This window comes from Anas acuta, chromosome 1 (genome assembly GCF_963932015.1).
Source record: "Anas acuta chromosome 1, bAnaAcu1.1, whole genome shotgun sequence".
Lineage (NCBI taxonomy): Eukaryota > Metazoa > Chordata > Aves > Anseriformes > Anatidae > Anas > Anas acuta.
The window spans coordinates 20,201,167-20,215,704 of record NC_088979.1 but is presented as its reverse complement, the minus strand read 5'-3'; the positions used below and the strand labels follow the sequence as shown (position 1 = coordinate 20,215,704).

At 38.7% G+C, this 14,538-nt stretch overlaps 1 protein-coding gene across 3 annotated transcripts in view; it reads left to right on the top strand.

The window, feature by feature from the left end:
- Nucleotides 1-14,538, top strand: part of SACS (sacsin molecular chaperone) — a 59,173-nt gene that overhangs the window by 23,283 nt on the left and 21,352 nt on the right. For 2 of the 3 annotated variants that reach the window (XM_068671584.1, XM_068671604.1), the window contains 5 exons: nt 5,891-6,041; nt 8,105-8,192; nt 11,042-11,127; nt 13,023-13,134; nt 14,358-14,504. In XM_068671584.1, the coding sequence (XP_068527685.1) occupies nt 5,891-6,041; nt 8,105-8,192; nt 11,042-11,127; nt 13,023-13,134; nt 14,358-14,504 (584 nt within the window). Of the gene's footprint in view, nt 1-5,534; nt 5,694-5,890; nt 6,042-8,104; nt 8,193-11,041; nt 11,128-13,022; nt 13,135-14,357; nt 14,505-14,538 lie in introns of those variants that run through there. The other variant, XM_068671593.1, reaches the window with a different exon arrangement.

Below are 14,538 nucleotides of genomic sequence, written 5' to 3'. Positions count from 1 at the left end.
AGAAACACTTAAGGAATTGATTTCAGAATGGAGGTAAGTGCTTACTGTGTCATAGGCAGCTTTGAGTTTAGTGTGCGCTGTCTGAAATAAATGTAGCTGTTGAGTCACCACTACTTGCTTGCCAGCACTGCAGAATATTTGCTGCACTGGATGGTGCTGTGCTGCAGTGGTTTCCTCTTGCATTACTAACCTAACGATGTTTACTTCTTATCACACCATACACTCTTACTTTTGCAGACTCCATTCCATCTTTTTGTGCACAGTGATAAAGAAGGAATGGGCTCAAATCCATCTCCTTCTGCTACTGCACAGTTACTGTAAATTATTGGAAATATGGGGTCATATTTCCAACACAGAATTTTCTGCTTTCAAGGAATAATCACTATGAAATTGTCTTTCATTTCATTTCATGGAAAATACTTTAATATTACAGAGACTTTCCACTTTTTTTTACTGCATGTCCCTCGGTGTAGGGGTTATATGACCTCATTCTCAACCAAACAGAATTCTTGTTTTTACACGCAGGAGAATTTCCCATATATATTATTAAATCCAAATGCTGTTCAGCTTGGAAATGTGGTTATAAAAATGCTATCACAGGGATTTCTACATTTATTATTTGAAAGTTCCCAAATCTATCTCAATCATTTTAAATGTAAAACTTATGCTTTGTAAGTACCATAGCTACAAAATTCCACCTGGTTGGGTCAAGTTTTTTTTTTTTTTTTTTTTAACATCATCATGTACAATCAGTAATACAAATATGTATGTTTAGGTTTCATGTATATACACATGATATTACACAGTTTCCTAGTTCTGTTTTTCAAAGAGACAAGCAAGATCAAAAACTAAAACCAAGATTTTTGTGTGTGTGTATTCCCAAATTCTGCAAACTAGAAATTGTAATTCTTTTTGGTTAGACACTGTAATTTCTGAGTAACTCTTTGGAGTTACTTAGATAAACAAAAATCTTATAGAAATCAGGACAAAAAAAAAAAAAAAAAAAGGAAGGTTGATAAAGGTCACTGTCAAAAAGACAAAGAGATTGATAATGGATAACAGGATGTCCATAAATCACTTCATAATAAAAAAGGAAAATTATACCAATAAAAGGAAACTTATATTATATTCCTTGCCAGATGAATGGCCAGGATATTGCTGATAGAAATCAGCATTGTAATTGGTGCTCCAGTAGTGGCTTTAAGTTCCTGTTAAGTTTCTGCAAATAGGTTTTTACTGAAAACCTGTTTATTTATTTATTTATTTTTAAAAATGGAGTTTGAGAAGAGCTTGTTTTCCCCATTCTTTGGATCGGATGTCAGTTTGTTTTTATCTTTCTTACTGAAATCAGGTCCTTCTCTTGCTAGGAGTCTGTGTCATAAAATTGTTAACCTTAAATTTTGGCACCACTGAAATCAGTGGGAAGCTTGTTCATCAACAGCAACATCTATCCAATAAACAAAAAAGAAGGGAGCCCTAAAGAAGGGGCCAGAACTCTAAGGGTAAGGGCTTATGTCTAAAAAAATCAACAGCCACCTGAAACCAAATGTTGTTGTCTGTTCTGCCTGTGGGCAGCTGTCCCTGGTTTATGAACTGTCTGGTCATCATCCCAAAGACTAGTGGTGGTTATGGGTCAAAATCGCAACAAGAAGCACAACAGCAGTTGAACAGTGCAGATAATCACATGGCTGTGATGGAACACATGCTCTAGTCATGCCTACTCTATTAATGCAGATACACAAAGAGGATGACTATCTTGCTTCTATCTGGATGGACAGAAATAAAGAACCCAGGGCAGAAATTGATCAAAAGGGAAAAACATAGTAGAAAACACATAATAAAGGAGAGACAAATGAAAGCTGTCCCATAGTAAAAAAAGAAAATGGGGAAAAATGTCCTGCCAGCATGAAAAAATGGTCTTCATAACAGACTTTTGAGGGGAACAGATATGGCTAAGTTCCAGGAGCTCAGGGCTCCCACTTCTTATACAATATACAATTATTGCTGATGAATGAAAATAAGATGTTGCAGCACTGGCAAAGCTGTCTACCTAGATGCTGTGTTGAGTGCTGATCCACTTGACCTTTGTTTTTTAAGCTTCCTTCTGTTTTAGTGGGCTGATCACAGAAACTGTTATCTGTTGCTGCCATGCAGTAGTTTTAACTCCCTGACACTGACTGAAGCCGTAAATGTTTTCATTTATAGTCAGGGACTGGAATTTAAGATGAGTTGGAATGAAATAGTATTGTTGGTTGGGGGTTTTCAGCTTCCTCAGGAGGTTTCCCGTCCAGCTTCCTGTTCAAAGGAGGTTCAGGTCAGCCATGGCCAAGCCTTGAAAATATGCCAATATGTCAATTGTCTTTCCAGACAACTCCTTCCAGTACTGAATTACTCCTAATGAAGTCTTTTCCTACTGTCCATTGTGAACCTCCCAAGGTGCAATCAGTTGCCATTGCTCCTTGTTGCAGTCTTACTCTTCTAAGAGTTCAGTTCCATCACCTTTGTAACTGCCCTTCAGGTAGTTGCAGGATGCTGCAAGATTGTGTTTCACTTTCCTCTTCATCAGACTAAACAAGGCCAACTCCCTCAGCTTCTCTTTGTAGGGGATGTGCTTTGTACCCCTCATCATGTTAGTAGTCTTCTGCTGGGTTCTGGAGCTGAGGAGGCCCCAAGCACCACATTCTGGTCACAATATCCAACCTCATCAGCACTGACTGGAGTCTGCTGGCCATCCTCTTTACAGAGAGCACACGCTGTTGCCTCATTCAGCCTGGCATTCCCCATGTCCTTTGAAGCAGGTTTGCTGTTCAGCCCATTGCTTCCCAAGCTGTGCTGACACAGCCCATGGTCCCCTCTGCAGAACACTGCACACATTAACTTTGGAGGTTTCTGTTGGCCCCCTCCACCAGTTTCTCAAAGTTCCTCTAGGTCATTGGGATCACAGATAGACTAAAACTCTGGAACTTGAAGACTGATTTGTACAGTGAGACTGCCAGTTTAATTGACTGATGAGAAGCACAAGGATCATTGAGCTGCAATATCCTTTATTGCATAAAAAAAAATTCCAACTAGTTATTATAATATATATATTATTATTACTAGTTATTATTATATATATAGTTATTATATCAATACCCTATTGCTAATGTTAATAGTTATGTGCAAATAATATCTAACCTATTACAATATCCACAACGTATATCCATGTATAACAATAACCCCACTTATAACAAAATCCACACTCACACAGATACAGACTGAGTTAGCTCACTCATGCAGTAGTTGGCCCATTACTGCAGTACTGCTACCCTACTAGCCACTAGGAGCTCAACTTGGCAATACCATGGAAGCCCTGCTCCCCTGTGCCACCTAGTTGGTGACAGGAGGAGGGTATCCGCACTAAAGACAGTGGGCAAATGTCTCTGTGTGTGCTGCCACCAACCTAGGCTAGCATTCATGTTAGGCTTCTCTGCTTCAGGAGTGCATCAAAGCCAGACTCATCCTCTTCTCTCTAACCAGCAATTAAAGTCCCCAAACAGGATCTCTTCTGAGGTTTCAGAACAATTTTCCTAAGCTTGATTTGCCACAGTTTATGCTTATAACGGTGTTCTCTGGGATAGGGATCACATGGGCCACCCAATCAGATATTTCTTTATTCATCTTGCCATGACATTATCTAGTCATCATAAATCTCTTGCAAACCATACCTTTCTACTGTTAGTTTTGGCTAGGTACCAATTATTATTATTATTATTTTTGTTATATCAGTCACCTTACAGCACAACAGTCACTTGATTTCCATACCAGTCATATCAAAGGTTGTCTGTGATTGACCCCAGGTGTCAAGAGAAGGCTCTGAACACTCCCTCATAAGTGCTTTCTGCAAATTTGCTTAGTGCCATCATTGTCATCATCTAGCTCATGACTGAACAATATCAGGCCTACGCAACGCTTGCCATCTCAGTGTTGAATTACTTACTGTAAATTCTTAATCTCAGTGATCCAATAAAATTGTAACCCATCTAATTTCCAGCCCATACTTAATCAGCTTCCATATATATATGCTATCGGGGACCATGTCAAAAATCATATTAAAGTCAAGGTATATTTCATCTACTACATGTATTTCATCTACTTGCTCAGTCATCTCATCATATAGGGCAATTAGAAGTTCATTAGATCCTTATTAATTAGTGTTTACTTTTCATGATTACTTTTTTGTCCTTCAAGTATTTGGAAGTGAATTCCAAGTGGATGTTCTTCACGATATCTCTTGGGACTGAGGTGAAATTTACTGGCCTTTGATTCCTTTCAGTCTCTTTCTAGTCTTTCATAAAGATGGACCTTTTTATTTTCTTTTTTTCCCCATCCATAAAGCTCTCCTCATCAATGTGCTTTTTCACAGACAGCTGATTTCTGAGGTGGCCTTGCTGTCGTGTTGGTCTGCATTTTGAACACTCTGGTGAATCCTATCTGGGTTTATGGGCCTGAATAGACAGAACTTCCTAACTGTGGTACCTAATTGCTATTTAGTTTTCATCCTTGGCTGCTCCTCACTTTTATCAAAACGTGTCAGAGATTGGAAACAGGCTTTGCCTTTGAAGTCTAATTCATTGAGTGCTTCAGCAGTTTCCATATTGATGGTCATTAGGTTGCTTTCTCCACACATCAACAACCATCTCACAATTTTGCAGAAATTCCTTTTTCCTGCTAGCATATTGGTAATCACTGAGCTGCTGTACAGGTTCAGTGAAAAGTTACAACACAACCACTGCATCCTTGCCTCTGGTTGTGCCCTGAGAGACTGGAGTTGCTCCTGCCTATTGTCAGGAATACTTTCCATGAGTCTTGAACAGCGTGGGGACTTACCATATGCCCTATGGGATAAGATGGAAGATCAACACCAGTCAATATTCACGGCTAATCAAGTGCCTGACAGAAAAACAGAAAAATGAGGTTTCCTTCTGTGCTCTGTATACTTCAGAAACATGAGGTTTATTAGCATTGATGTTGTGCGTTCTGCGTTGTGGTGCCTGAATGCTGGGCATTATGTGAGATATGATGAGGAAAAGGAGGGGTGGAGAGATGCTGCTGCTTAACGATGGAAGTAGTGGAGGGACAAAGCACAGCCCCTGCTCTCCTCAGGGTGTTAAGCTGTTACTGAGAGACTACTCCCTAGGTGGCAAAGTCGTGTTTGCAGTGCACAGATCAGGCAGCGCTGAAGGCAGTAGGTGCCACAGCCTCGGTCCTGCCCCATCAGCGTTTTTTCCCTGCTGAATGAAGGATGGAGCTGTGTGTGGCCGTGCTTCTGGACCCAAGTGTTACTCACGGATTGGGGAACCTCATGCCACACACTCCCACTAACTGAGAGCTGCCTCACCCAGCGCCAACGAGCCCCCAAAACCAGTCACAGAGGAGCCTTATCCCCACGGGGATCCTCCCCCCGTCCCCGGGGCACCCTACTAAGGGCCGGGCCCTTACTACCGCTAGTAAGGCCACCTCCCCCCGCAGCCACGGCTGCTTTTAGGGCGGCTTCTCCGCCGGCTCCCCCCTTCCTCCTCCTCCTCCTTCCTCTTCCCCCGCGGCGCGGAGCTGAGGGCGAGCCCCTCCCGCTCTCGATCCCACCCCTTCCCCGTGAGGGGCAGCGGTGGCTGTGGCGGCTCCACCAGCCCTTTGTGCGCCGAGGCGGGCATGTGAGTGGCATCGGGACGGGGCACGGGGGGCAGCGGGCGTGAGGCGCTGCCTCAGCCGCCCTCCTCGGCGGCTCCTTCCCCTCAGCCCGGCGGGGAGCGCCGCGGAGGCTCCGGCGGCCTCTGTGAGGGAGGCTTGGAGGGAGGGAAGGCGGGCTGCGGGCGGCTCTCCTCAGCCGGTGTCTCTCGTGTCGCCGCAGGCTGTCCCGGGTCACCGTCCTCCATGGCTGCCTGGGCTGCAGGACGTTTGAGCTGCCGCCGGCCGCCACCGTGGGGGAGGTGAAGGCGCGGATCGACGCGGAGGCCGGCTTCCCCGCCGCCCGGCAGCGCCTGTGGCACCGCGGCAGAGAGGTGAGAGAAGCACGGGGAGTGTGTGGGGGGGAAGCTGCTGCTGCTGCTCCCTGCCTCTGGTCGGGTGCCCTGGGCACTGCAGGAGCTGTCAGCTGAAATCCCAGGGGAGGAGGGAAGGGATGAATGCCCTTGTCCTGCGGAGAGCATCAGCCTGAGGGCAGCCCTGCGCGGGGCTGTGGTGGGAGCAGGGTCCTGGAGGTGGGCAGGAAGGGGAGAGGAGGCTGGGGGTTTCCAAAAGCACCAAAAAGCGGGTGTTTGTGGTTGTGCTGCTCCACAGGCTTCAGGAAGGGAGTTTCCGGAGCGCTCAGGTTTGAAACCCATCTAGTGCATCTTTTATTTTCTGCCCTTTTTTTGTGTGTGTGCCCTTGATTCTGTTCTCTTCAGGCCTTCCTGTTTCGGGAGGAAGGAGATCTATATATCTCTCTCTAAAATTCATCTGGAAGCCAAGCTGTGAGTAGCACGCTGTCTGGCACAGAAATTATGTTTTGGCAAGGAGCAGACTGTAACAGCTATTCTGAGACATATAGTTTTAAATATTAACCTCAAAGATGTGCAGGAACGTTCATTCTGTGCTGCAGTCATCTTGAAAATCCTTCGTGAACTTTTGAACTCTTACTTTATTCTTTATTTTATTGCTAAATCTTTTTTCCATTACAGCTGTTACCTACAATTACCAGCTGTTGAGTGAAATCCTGTATCTCTGCTTCTCATAGCTCCTTACAGTGTTAAGCTATTCATATGAATCTGTTAATTCTCTAGTTTCTGATGGTGTTTTGGGTACAAAAAGCCTACCTGAGAAAATTTGGTTATTCTACCCCTTTTATACTTAATGTATAAAACTCCCAGCATTTGTGGGTTCTTTTTAATTTTAGTGAATTCTGAGTGGGAGGTGTACCCACTTTAAGTTATTTTACATCTTGAGACACAGTCAGCTCAAGTACAATGTTTATCTAGGAACTTACAGTAAGTGTACTGTTCTTGTAAGTACTACTTAAAACTGATGTAAATGAAAAGAAGCATCTGTTTCTTATTAATGTTTTTAAAAAAATATAATTATACATTGTGGACTGGGACTGTCTTTTGCTTATTAAATGTAGTTTGGTTGTAAGCATGTCTGTGTAAGCACCAACTAGTGATTTGTTTTTACCCATTGGAGAAAGTAGATCTAAACTTTACTATACACTGAGACTAATATGATGATTTCTCATAATAAAATTTTCAAGTAGCTTACTGTAAACTGAGACTAATTTGAATTGCTTAGGCTTCAAATTAGCACAATGCAATTTCTAATTCTACGCTCGTTATATTTGTGCATCGCATGATACGTGATTGGGACACACATAATAAACTGACATTGTAACAAAACCATGATGTGTTATGATCACTAAATAGTTTTCCCAATGGCTGCTCAGGAATCTGTTGCTTAGTTTTTCCCTTATTTCTCTGTGGTCCCAGTGAGTCCATAGGCTTGCATGTGGAGGTAATAGGGAGATGAGGCTGTCAAGTTTTTCAGGGGTCTTTCTATGACATACTTTTGTCTCTACACTTTCTGTCTTATTAGCTGCTCTTAGCTGATACTGCTTAGTTTGAAACTACTTTACAATTGTATACTTCTATGTACTTTTTGGAGTACATAGAGCACATTTCTAGTGTGTTTATTTTCTTTATGGGTTTGTACCTTAGAAAAATAACTGTTACAGTTGCATGCTTTCAGAAGTTCCCAGGACATGGAACTTTTCAAGTGTAAAAATACGAGGCTGTGGTTTGCTCTTAGCATGCTTCCACAGGCATTTTTCCACCTGATTTGTTTGCAGCCATTTGTTGGGTCCTTTTACTGTCAGACTGATGCACCATGTGAGTATTATGTAGACCATTTGGCAAAGGAGGCCATCCTAGTCTGGAAGGACTTAAAGTGCAGTTTAAACTGAATACTGGACGTTGCAGAGTGTTTGTATACTTTTAGATAAAACTAGGCTTCATGGTATAAATATTTATGGAATAAAACTGCAGTAAATTACTTACACTGTGAAATGTTTTGACCAAAACTTGTCTTTTTATTTCAGTTGTCTGATGGTATTAAGATTGCAGATCTTCAAAAGTCTCAAAATCAAGTTTTTCTGCAGCTTCAGTCAGAAGGTTTGAAAGGAGGAGGTATGAAAAAGTTTTCTGTGTTTATGAACTGAAAGGTTAAAACATTTTCTGACACAGTCTGGAGTTAACAGAAATTTTTTTTTTACCTCAGATAGGAAGCAATTATTTTGCTTCCATGTTACAGGTATTCCTTCATATTATTATTTTCATTCTTTTCCAGGAAAAACAGTGCTTTGGTGTTTCAATTTTTATTTGTAATTTGATACATAGAAGTTATAATGTTGCTGTGCTTTGGAACTGATAAAAACTCATCTTGCAACAAAGTTAATAGCTGCCTTGTTTCACATAAAATAAGCTGAATACATGTGGACAAGGTAGCCACTGAGAAGATACTTTTTCAGTAACTATTATATAGACAATTGTACTGTCAGTAAAAAAGCTTCTGTTACTTGGTTGTAAGTGTTAATATTCTTTTAACAGTAACTTTATTATAAGGGAATGAAATAAATGCTAATGTAATGGTAGGATGAAGAAGGAAGCCTTTATTGTCATGCAGGTATTTTATTTGTTATCACAAAAAAGCTGCATTTCTCAGCCTATGTAAGCCATGAGTTTACTGGCTGATGGATCTTTAGACATAGAGGAAAGCAAGGTGTTTGTGTTATTAGCTAGAAGTTCATGTTTTCTTTCTCTAGAACCTGAAACGGTTAGAAAACACCTATGAAAATGGACCCCATGGTTCTATGGCATGAAACATTTTTTTCTTTCTCTTATCCCTGACTGCTCCGATAGTGATTTTGGTATCTGTAGACTGTGGTATACTCTTTATTTACAGTTTTTTCCTCTTTTTCCTCTGTTTATTTTTTGTCGTGCAAGTACATGAAGAATGTAGAGTAAGCAGCCATATGAAATCCTTCATGGGAAAGAAAAAGCTGTTGTTTTTTGTGCCTGGGAACTGTTGTTTTTTGGCCATGAGATTTTCATAGAGATACCTCTCTAAGGATTCCATGTTTAGATATAGCACTTGTTTTCTGGCCCACAACTCTGATGTAAATCAGTCTAAAAGATCTGAAGGTTTTAATTCAAGCCTTTTATGTGCATAGTGGAGCCTTGTTTCAGAGATTTATTTATTTATTTTTTCTAACAACAGGTGAATCAAGGAAGGCCCTGAATTTATAACTTCAACAAGGGCATGGTCAGTAGGGCCAGGCATGCTGGTTGCTGAAGCACTCTGAAGTTCACTTAAGTCACATCTGTGTTCGGTCATTGCTAGTGTCCGTCAAGTAATATATAATAATTCTATATGTTCACAGAATATTTCATTTCAGAAGGGATACTAGGGGGTCTCTACTTCAACTTTCTGCTCAAAGCACAGTCAGCTTTGAGGTCAGACCAGGTTTTTCATGGCTTGATCTTGAAGAGTTTAGAAAGCCTTCAAGGATGGAGGTGCATGGACTCTTTGGGCTCCTATGCTTGACTGTCCTGGTGGAAAATGTTCCTTCTTCATATTTCTGGAACCAATATGATCTGCTCTGATACTCAAGAAAAATCAGTTCAACACTTGATATCATGCAGTAAATCAGAATCTCAAGATTTTTTAAGTAGATCAGGATCTCAGAATTTTTTCTGTTGTTTGTAGACCAGAATTTTAGATGTTAAAAGTTAGAATAATGTTCATCTTCAGTGCTATCATTTGAAGTTACTGATGTGTTTTTGTTGTGCCCATAGTGTTAATATAGTGTTAATACTTCCTCCCCTCCACCAAAGTTAGACCTAAAGAAGATAGGTTTCCTGATCTTAGAGAATTTCTATTAAGAGACACAAACTTTTCTCGTATTGATTAGTTCAGTTTGTTTTGGAGGTCTGCATATTACAAGTTGACATGCATGTACTTCTTCATACAGTTAAAAAAAAGTTATAAAATAATTCCCACATTTTCAACTGCATGTTGCAACTTCTTATTTGTTTTCACATGATTTATTATCTAAACTCAAATACAGAGTGATGAAAGTTTCCTAAGACAAGATGTTGGATATGACTTTTTCTTGGCAAACACTTGACATTTTCTCAGCAAATAGATCTTCTATCTCTTGCTTCTTCCACATTGCTGAAGACTGTGGTCTTTTACTTTTTTTGTCTTATTTTTTTTCTATAATATATGTAATATATACATGTTTGCATCTGTATATTTGATAAACATATATAGGCCAAAGGGAGACAGAAATAATTGTTGTATTAGTAACTTTGAAGGGACGTAATAGGTGATGACATCAGTAGAGCCTGATTTTCTTGAGGGAAATTCATCTACTATTTGAAGTGTGTGTTTTAGAGGGTTCAATTTAGGGAACTACTCTTCAGTCCCAGGCTGGAGGTGGAATTGAAGACTTTTGATCCTTTCATTCTGTGATAGATTCTTTCTTTTAGAAAGCACTGGTAACACCCATGCTAGCACCACAATATGCCAGAACAAGAAGCGTACGCTAGAGCCAAAGTGTACTGTGAGGGTGAATAGATGTCACTAGGGATCATCACTGGCTGTAAAGAAGTTAGAGACATTGATGCAATAGACCACCATCCTGCTACTTAACTACTAAAGGAGTACTACTTTTTATTATATTTAAACAGTAGTAGTTGGAATTGGAGTATAACTGATCTAAAACCTTTGTTTCACCCAGATATGAAACAGCGTGCTGACATTAACATCAGGACTGCTACTTTATTTTGAAGAAAAGGATTTATAATATGATATTCTTGCAGTTCATTTTGTAAATTCAAGATTTTATAGTATCAGGTCTTAGGATATTTTTTTCAAAATTAACTCAAGTAATTGCCTGATAAGTATTTTTTTAAAAATCTGATATTCAGTGCATCGTAGAATAAAACACAGATTTTTTTGTTTCTGTTTCTAGGTCGCTTTGGACAAACAACTCCGCCACTTGTTGATTTTCTTAAGGATATTTTAAGAAGATACCCAGAAGGAGGACAGATTCTTAAGGTATATAAAAGATGGTATTTTTAGCAGACATTTAATGTGCATGACATCCTACCATTAGTTTAACGCTTTCCAGCAGATCTTGCTGGAAGATTTGAAGTATGGAAATCATACTTTATCAGATATTCATTCCAGAGCAGTAGATAAATATTTCTATTTCTGTGTACAAAGCAAAGTGAGCTGTGTTTTGTTTAACATTGTCTCTGATCTTGTTTGTTGTCGTTGCCATTGTAATTTATATTAGAAAATAGAGATTAAGGTGCTGATGTTAATCTGTATCATGAAGTCTTTGATGTAATTATATGTGAGTGAGCTATCTAAAATGTGTATTTTGGTAGCTGCTTTATTGTACATTTCTGTTGTAAATGATGACAAACCCACATTTATAGTATATACAATTCTGGGGGGCTCATCTTAGTATAAGACTGGGATAAGCCTGAGGCTTTAATATAAGATTTCGCCATGGAATTTCTTGGTAGCTAAATGTATTTTTCTCAATGAACTATAACAGTATCACAACGTTTCATTGTTCGATTAAGTGCACTTTGTATATATAGGCAGGTATATATTTGTCGGTACATATAAAACAGACAAGTAAAAATTGTGATGCAAGATGGAAAGTCCCAGCTGTCTTGGAAGGTTTCCTTTGCAACCATGGAACTTTTTTTTTTTTTTTTTGAATGCATAAGTTCATCAATTGTTTTGGCAGATTGCATCCTGGATATTTTCTGAGAATTGTATTTTTTGTAGAAGGGGTGCTATATTTTCACTATGCATTCCCCAGTATTAGTTGAATTTATGAGGTGCATTTGAATCACGAAGGGTTCATACTTAACAACTAAAACCTAGATTTTCATTCCAACGTGAAGATCTAAGATAATGTGCTTAGAAGTCAGAGAGGTAGATCTAAAATTATAAATGCTCATCTTTCCACACTTTACAATTTACAGTTAATAGGATTTTTGCTGGTCTGTTAATTTGATTTCATTGTTAATATTCTTCAAGTACATTGCTTTTAAAATTAAGTGTAGTAGATCGTTGATGTGACACAAATGAATGCAAGTCTCTGACTACATTGTGGTTTCCATAGCTATTTAATTTTTCTAGAAACTTTGGTTATCTTTCTGTATCTTCTTGCATAATTGTGGCAATTCTTTTAGAATCATTTTTTTTTAAATTCAGTAAGTACAGATACTGTTAAAAAATATAATTATTGATGCTAAGCTGGTTATTTTTATTGTTATCTCATCTTGCTTCAGAATAATATAGAATTGCCAATATAAATAATTTATCTTGGTTGCTTGTGAGATGTACCTTACAGACTAAATATATTGTCATAAAGTGAAAAATTGAGGGCTTATAGTTTTAAAACTATACATTAGATAACAGCAAACATCTTTTGCTGTCAATGGTATATTAGGATCCAATGTAAACATTTATCTTGCTAGCAAGTCTTTTATTTTTATGAATTAAATTGATGTTGTATGATTACACTGGATTTGATGTGTTGTACCTACATAGCTTTTCAATTCAGCTGAGATACTCCTTTATGCCAAATTACCACCCCGTCCCCCCCATACAGGTGTACATTTGTGTGTGCATGTGTATCTATGGGGCCCTGATTTCTAAACTTTATAAATACTGCTTGTGTATGATATTTCAGCTCCAGCTCCAAATTCAAATTGTGTTCGCAGTATTTGCATTTATAGTATGTTCCTTTTATGTCTGTTTTCATTCAGGTAAGCTGGATAAAAGGCTAAGTTGAAAGGTATGACAACAATTAAACTTGAGACAATTACTTTATATTTTCTACTGCTTAAGTTGGAAAGCCTTGGCTACAATATGTATCTCATTACTGCATTGAATACTAATGTTTTATTTTTTGTTTTTGCTGTCAGGAATTGATACAGAATGCAGAAGATGCTGGTGCCACAGAGGTTAGGTTTTTATATGATGAAACTCAGTATGGAACAGAAACTCTGTGGTCAAAGGACATGGCACAATATCAGGGTAAATATACTGATTAATTAATTATTTTGGACATTATTTTTCAATTTGAATATGGTTCTGTGGTTCTCTTTTTCTTTTGTGGAGTTGACCGTATAGAGATGACTGCATTTCCACTTCCACCTTGCTAGGTGGATATTTTGTCTACGTTCTAATGTTGATAATTCTTTTCCAAAGCCAATTTTTCATCTTGAAGGCCTTACTGTCTTTTTGCATGCTGTCAGTAGCAGCTTTCTGAATGCTTCCAATTAATTTTGTGTGAGAAAGTCTTCATGTTCTTCTTTATTCTAAGTAACTTCTTCCAGGGAGACATGTCCATCTTTGGATTTAATTCCCTGAGTTCCCTTGATATTCCAAAATACAAGACAGGACTTTCTTGTAGAGCCAGTAAACAAGATTTAGTAAGCAAGACCTAAGATGAACAAAAGTATTTGACAGTCATTTTTGGATTTTTACATGTAAACTACATCATTTCAGTCCTATCTCCAATCGTTAATGTAAAGATGGTACCTAAAAATGGTGTCTTCTGCACGTGTAGTTTCTGCCCGTCTACTGCAAATGTAGTTTCTTTTAACTGTAAGGTTTTTAAAGTCTAAAATGTCTTGGTGTGAAAGAGGCCAGTTATGTGCTTATCAAACAAATTAGTTTGCATAATTATCCCACAAGGCATTCAGCTGTGATTTGAAGATTTCAGTGATGGATGATCCACTGCTTGTTTCTGGCTTTTACCAGTTGTTAATCTCATTATGTCTTCTAATTTGAATTGTTCTGTCTAATTTTTCTAGACACTTATTACTTATAATTTATGAATTTATGCTTTTGGAATTTATGCTTTTAAATGTCTAACTTTCTAGACACTTATTATATCTTGCCACATATTTCCCTCCAGTGCAGGTATTATTGTGATTAGTACATATTTTGAACATTTTTACAATATACTGAACAGAATGAGTTTAAGCCTTTCACCATCGGACATTTCTTTCAGAAGGTCTGTTGTTTGCTTCTACTTTATATTCAGTTATTCAGAATCATACTCTTATGTGGACACCAAAAATAGAAACCATATTAGAATATATATCTCTCAAGTACCATACACAGAAGTAACTCTTTGCACATGTGTACTTTAAAGAAATGCTTTCTCGGTTTTGTCAATTCATTCTCTAGAAGATTTCAACAGTAAATAATTTTCTTCTGTTATCTTTTCAATGCTTGCCTATTTATTTTAGGGCCAGCATTTTATGCATATAATGATGCAGTTTTCACCCCTGAGGACTGGCATGGTATACAGGAGATAGCAAGAAGCAGAAAGAAAGATGATCCCTTAAAAGTTGGAAGATTTGGAATCGGCTTTAATTCAGTTTATCATATAACAGGTATTCTCAGTAGATGTCTTCATTTAAAAATATT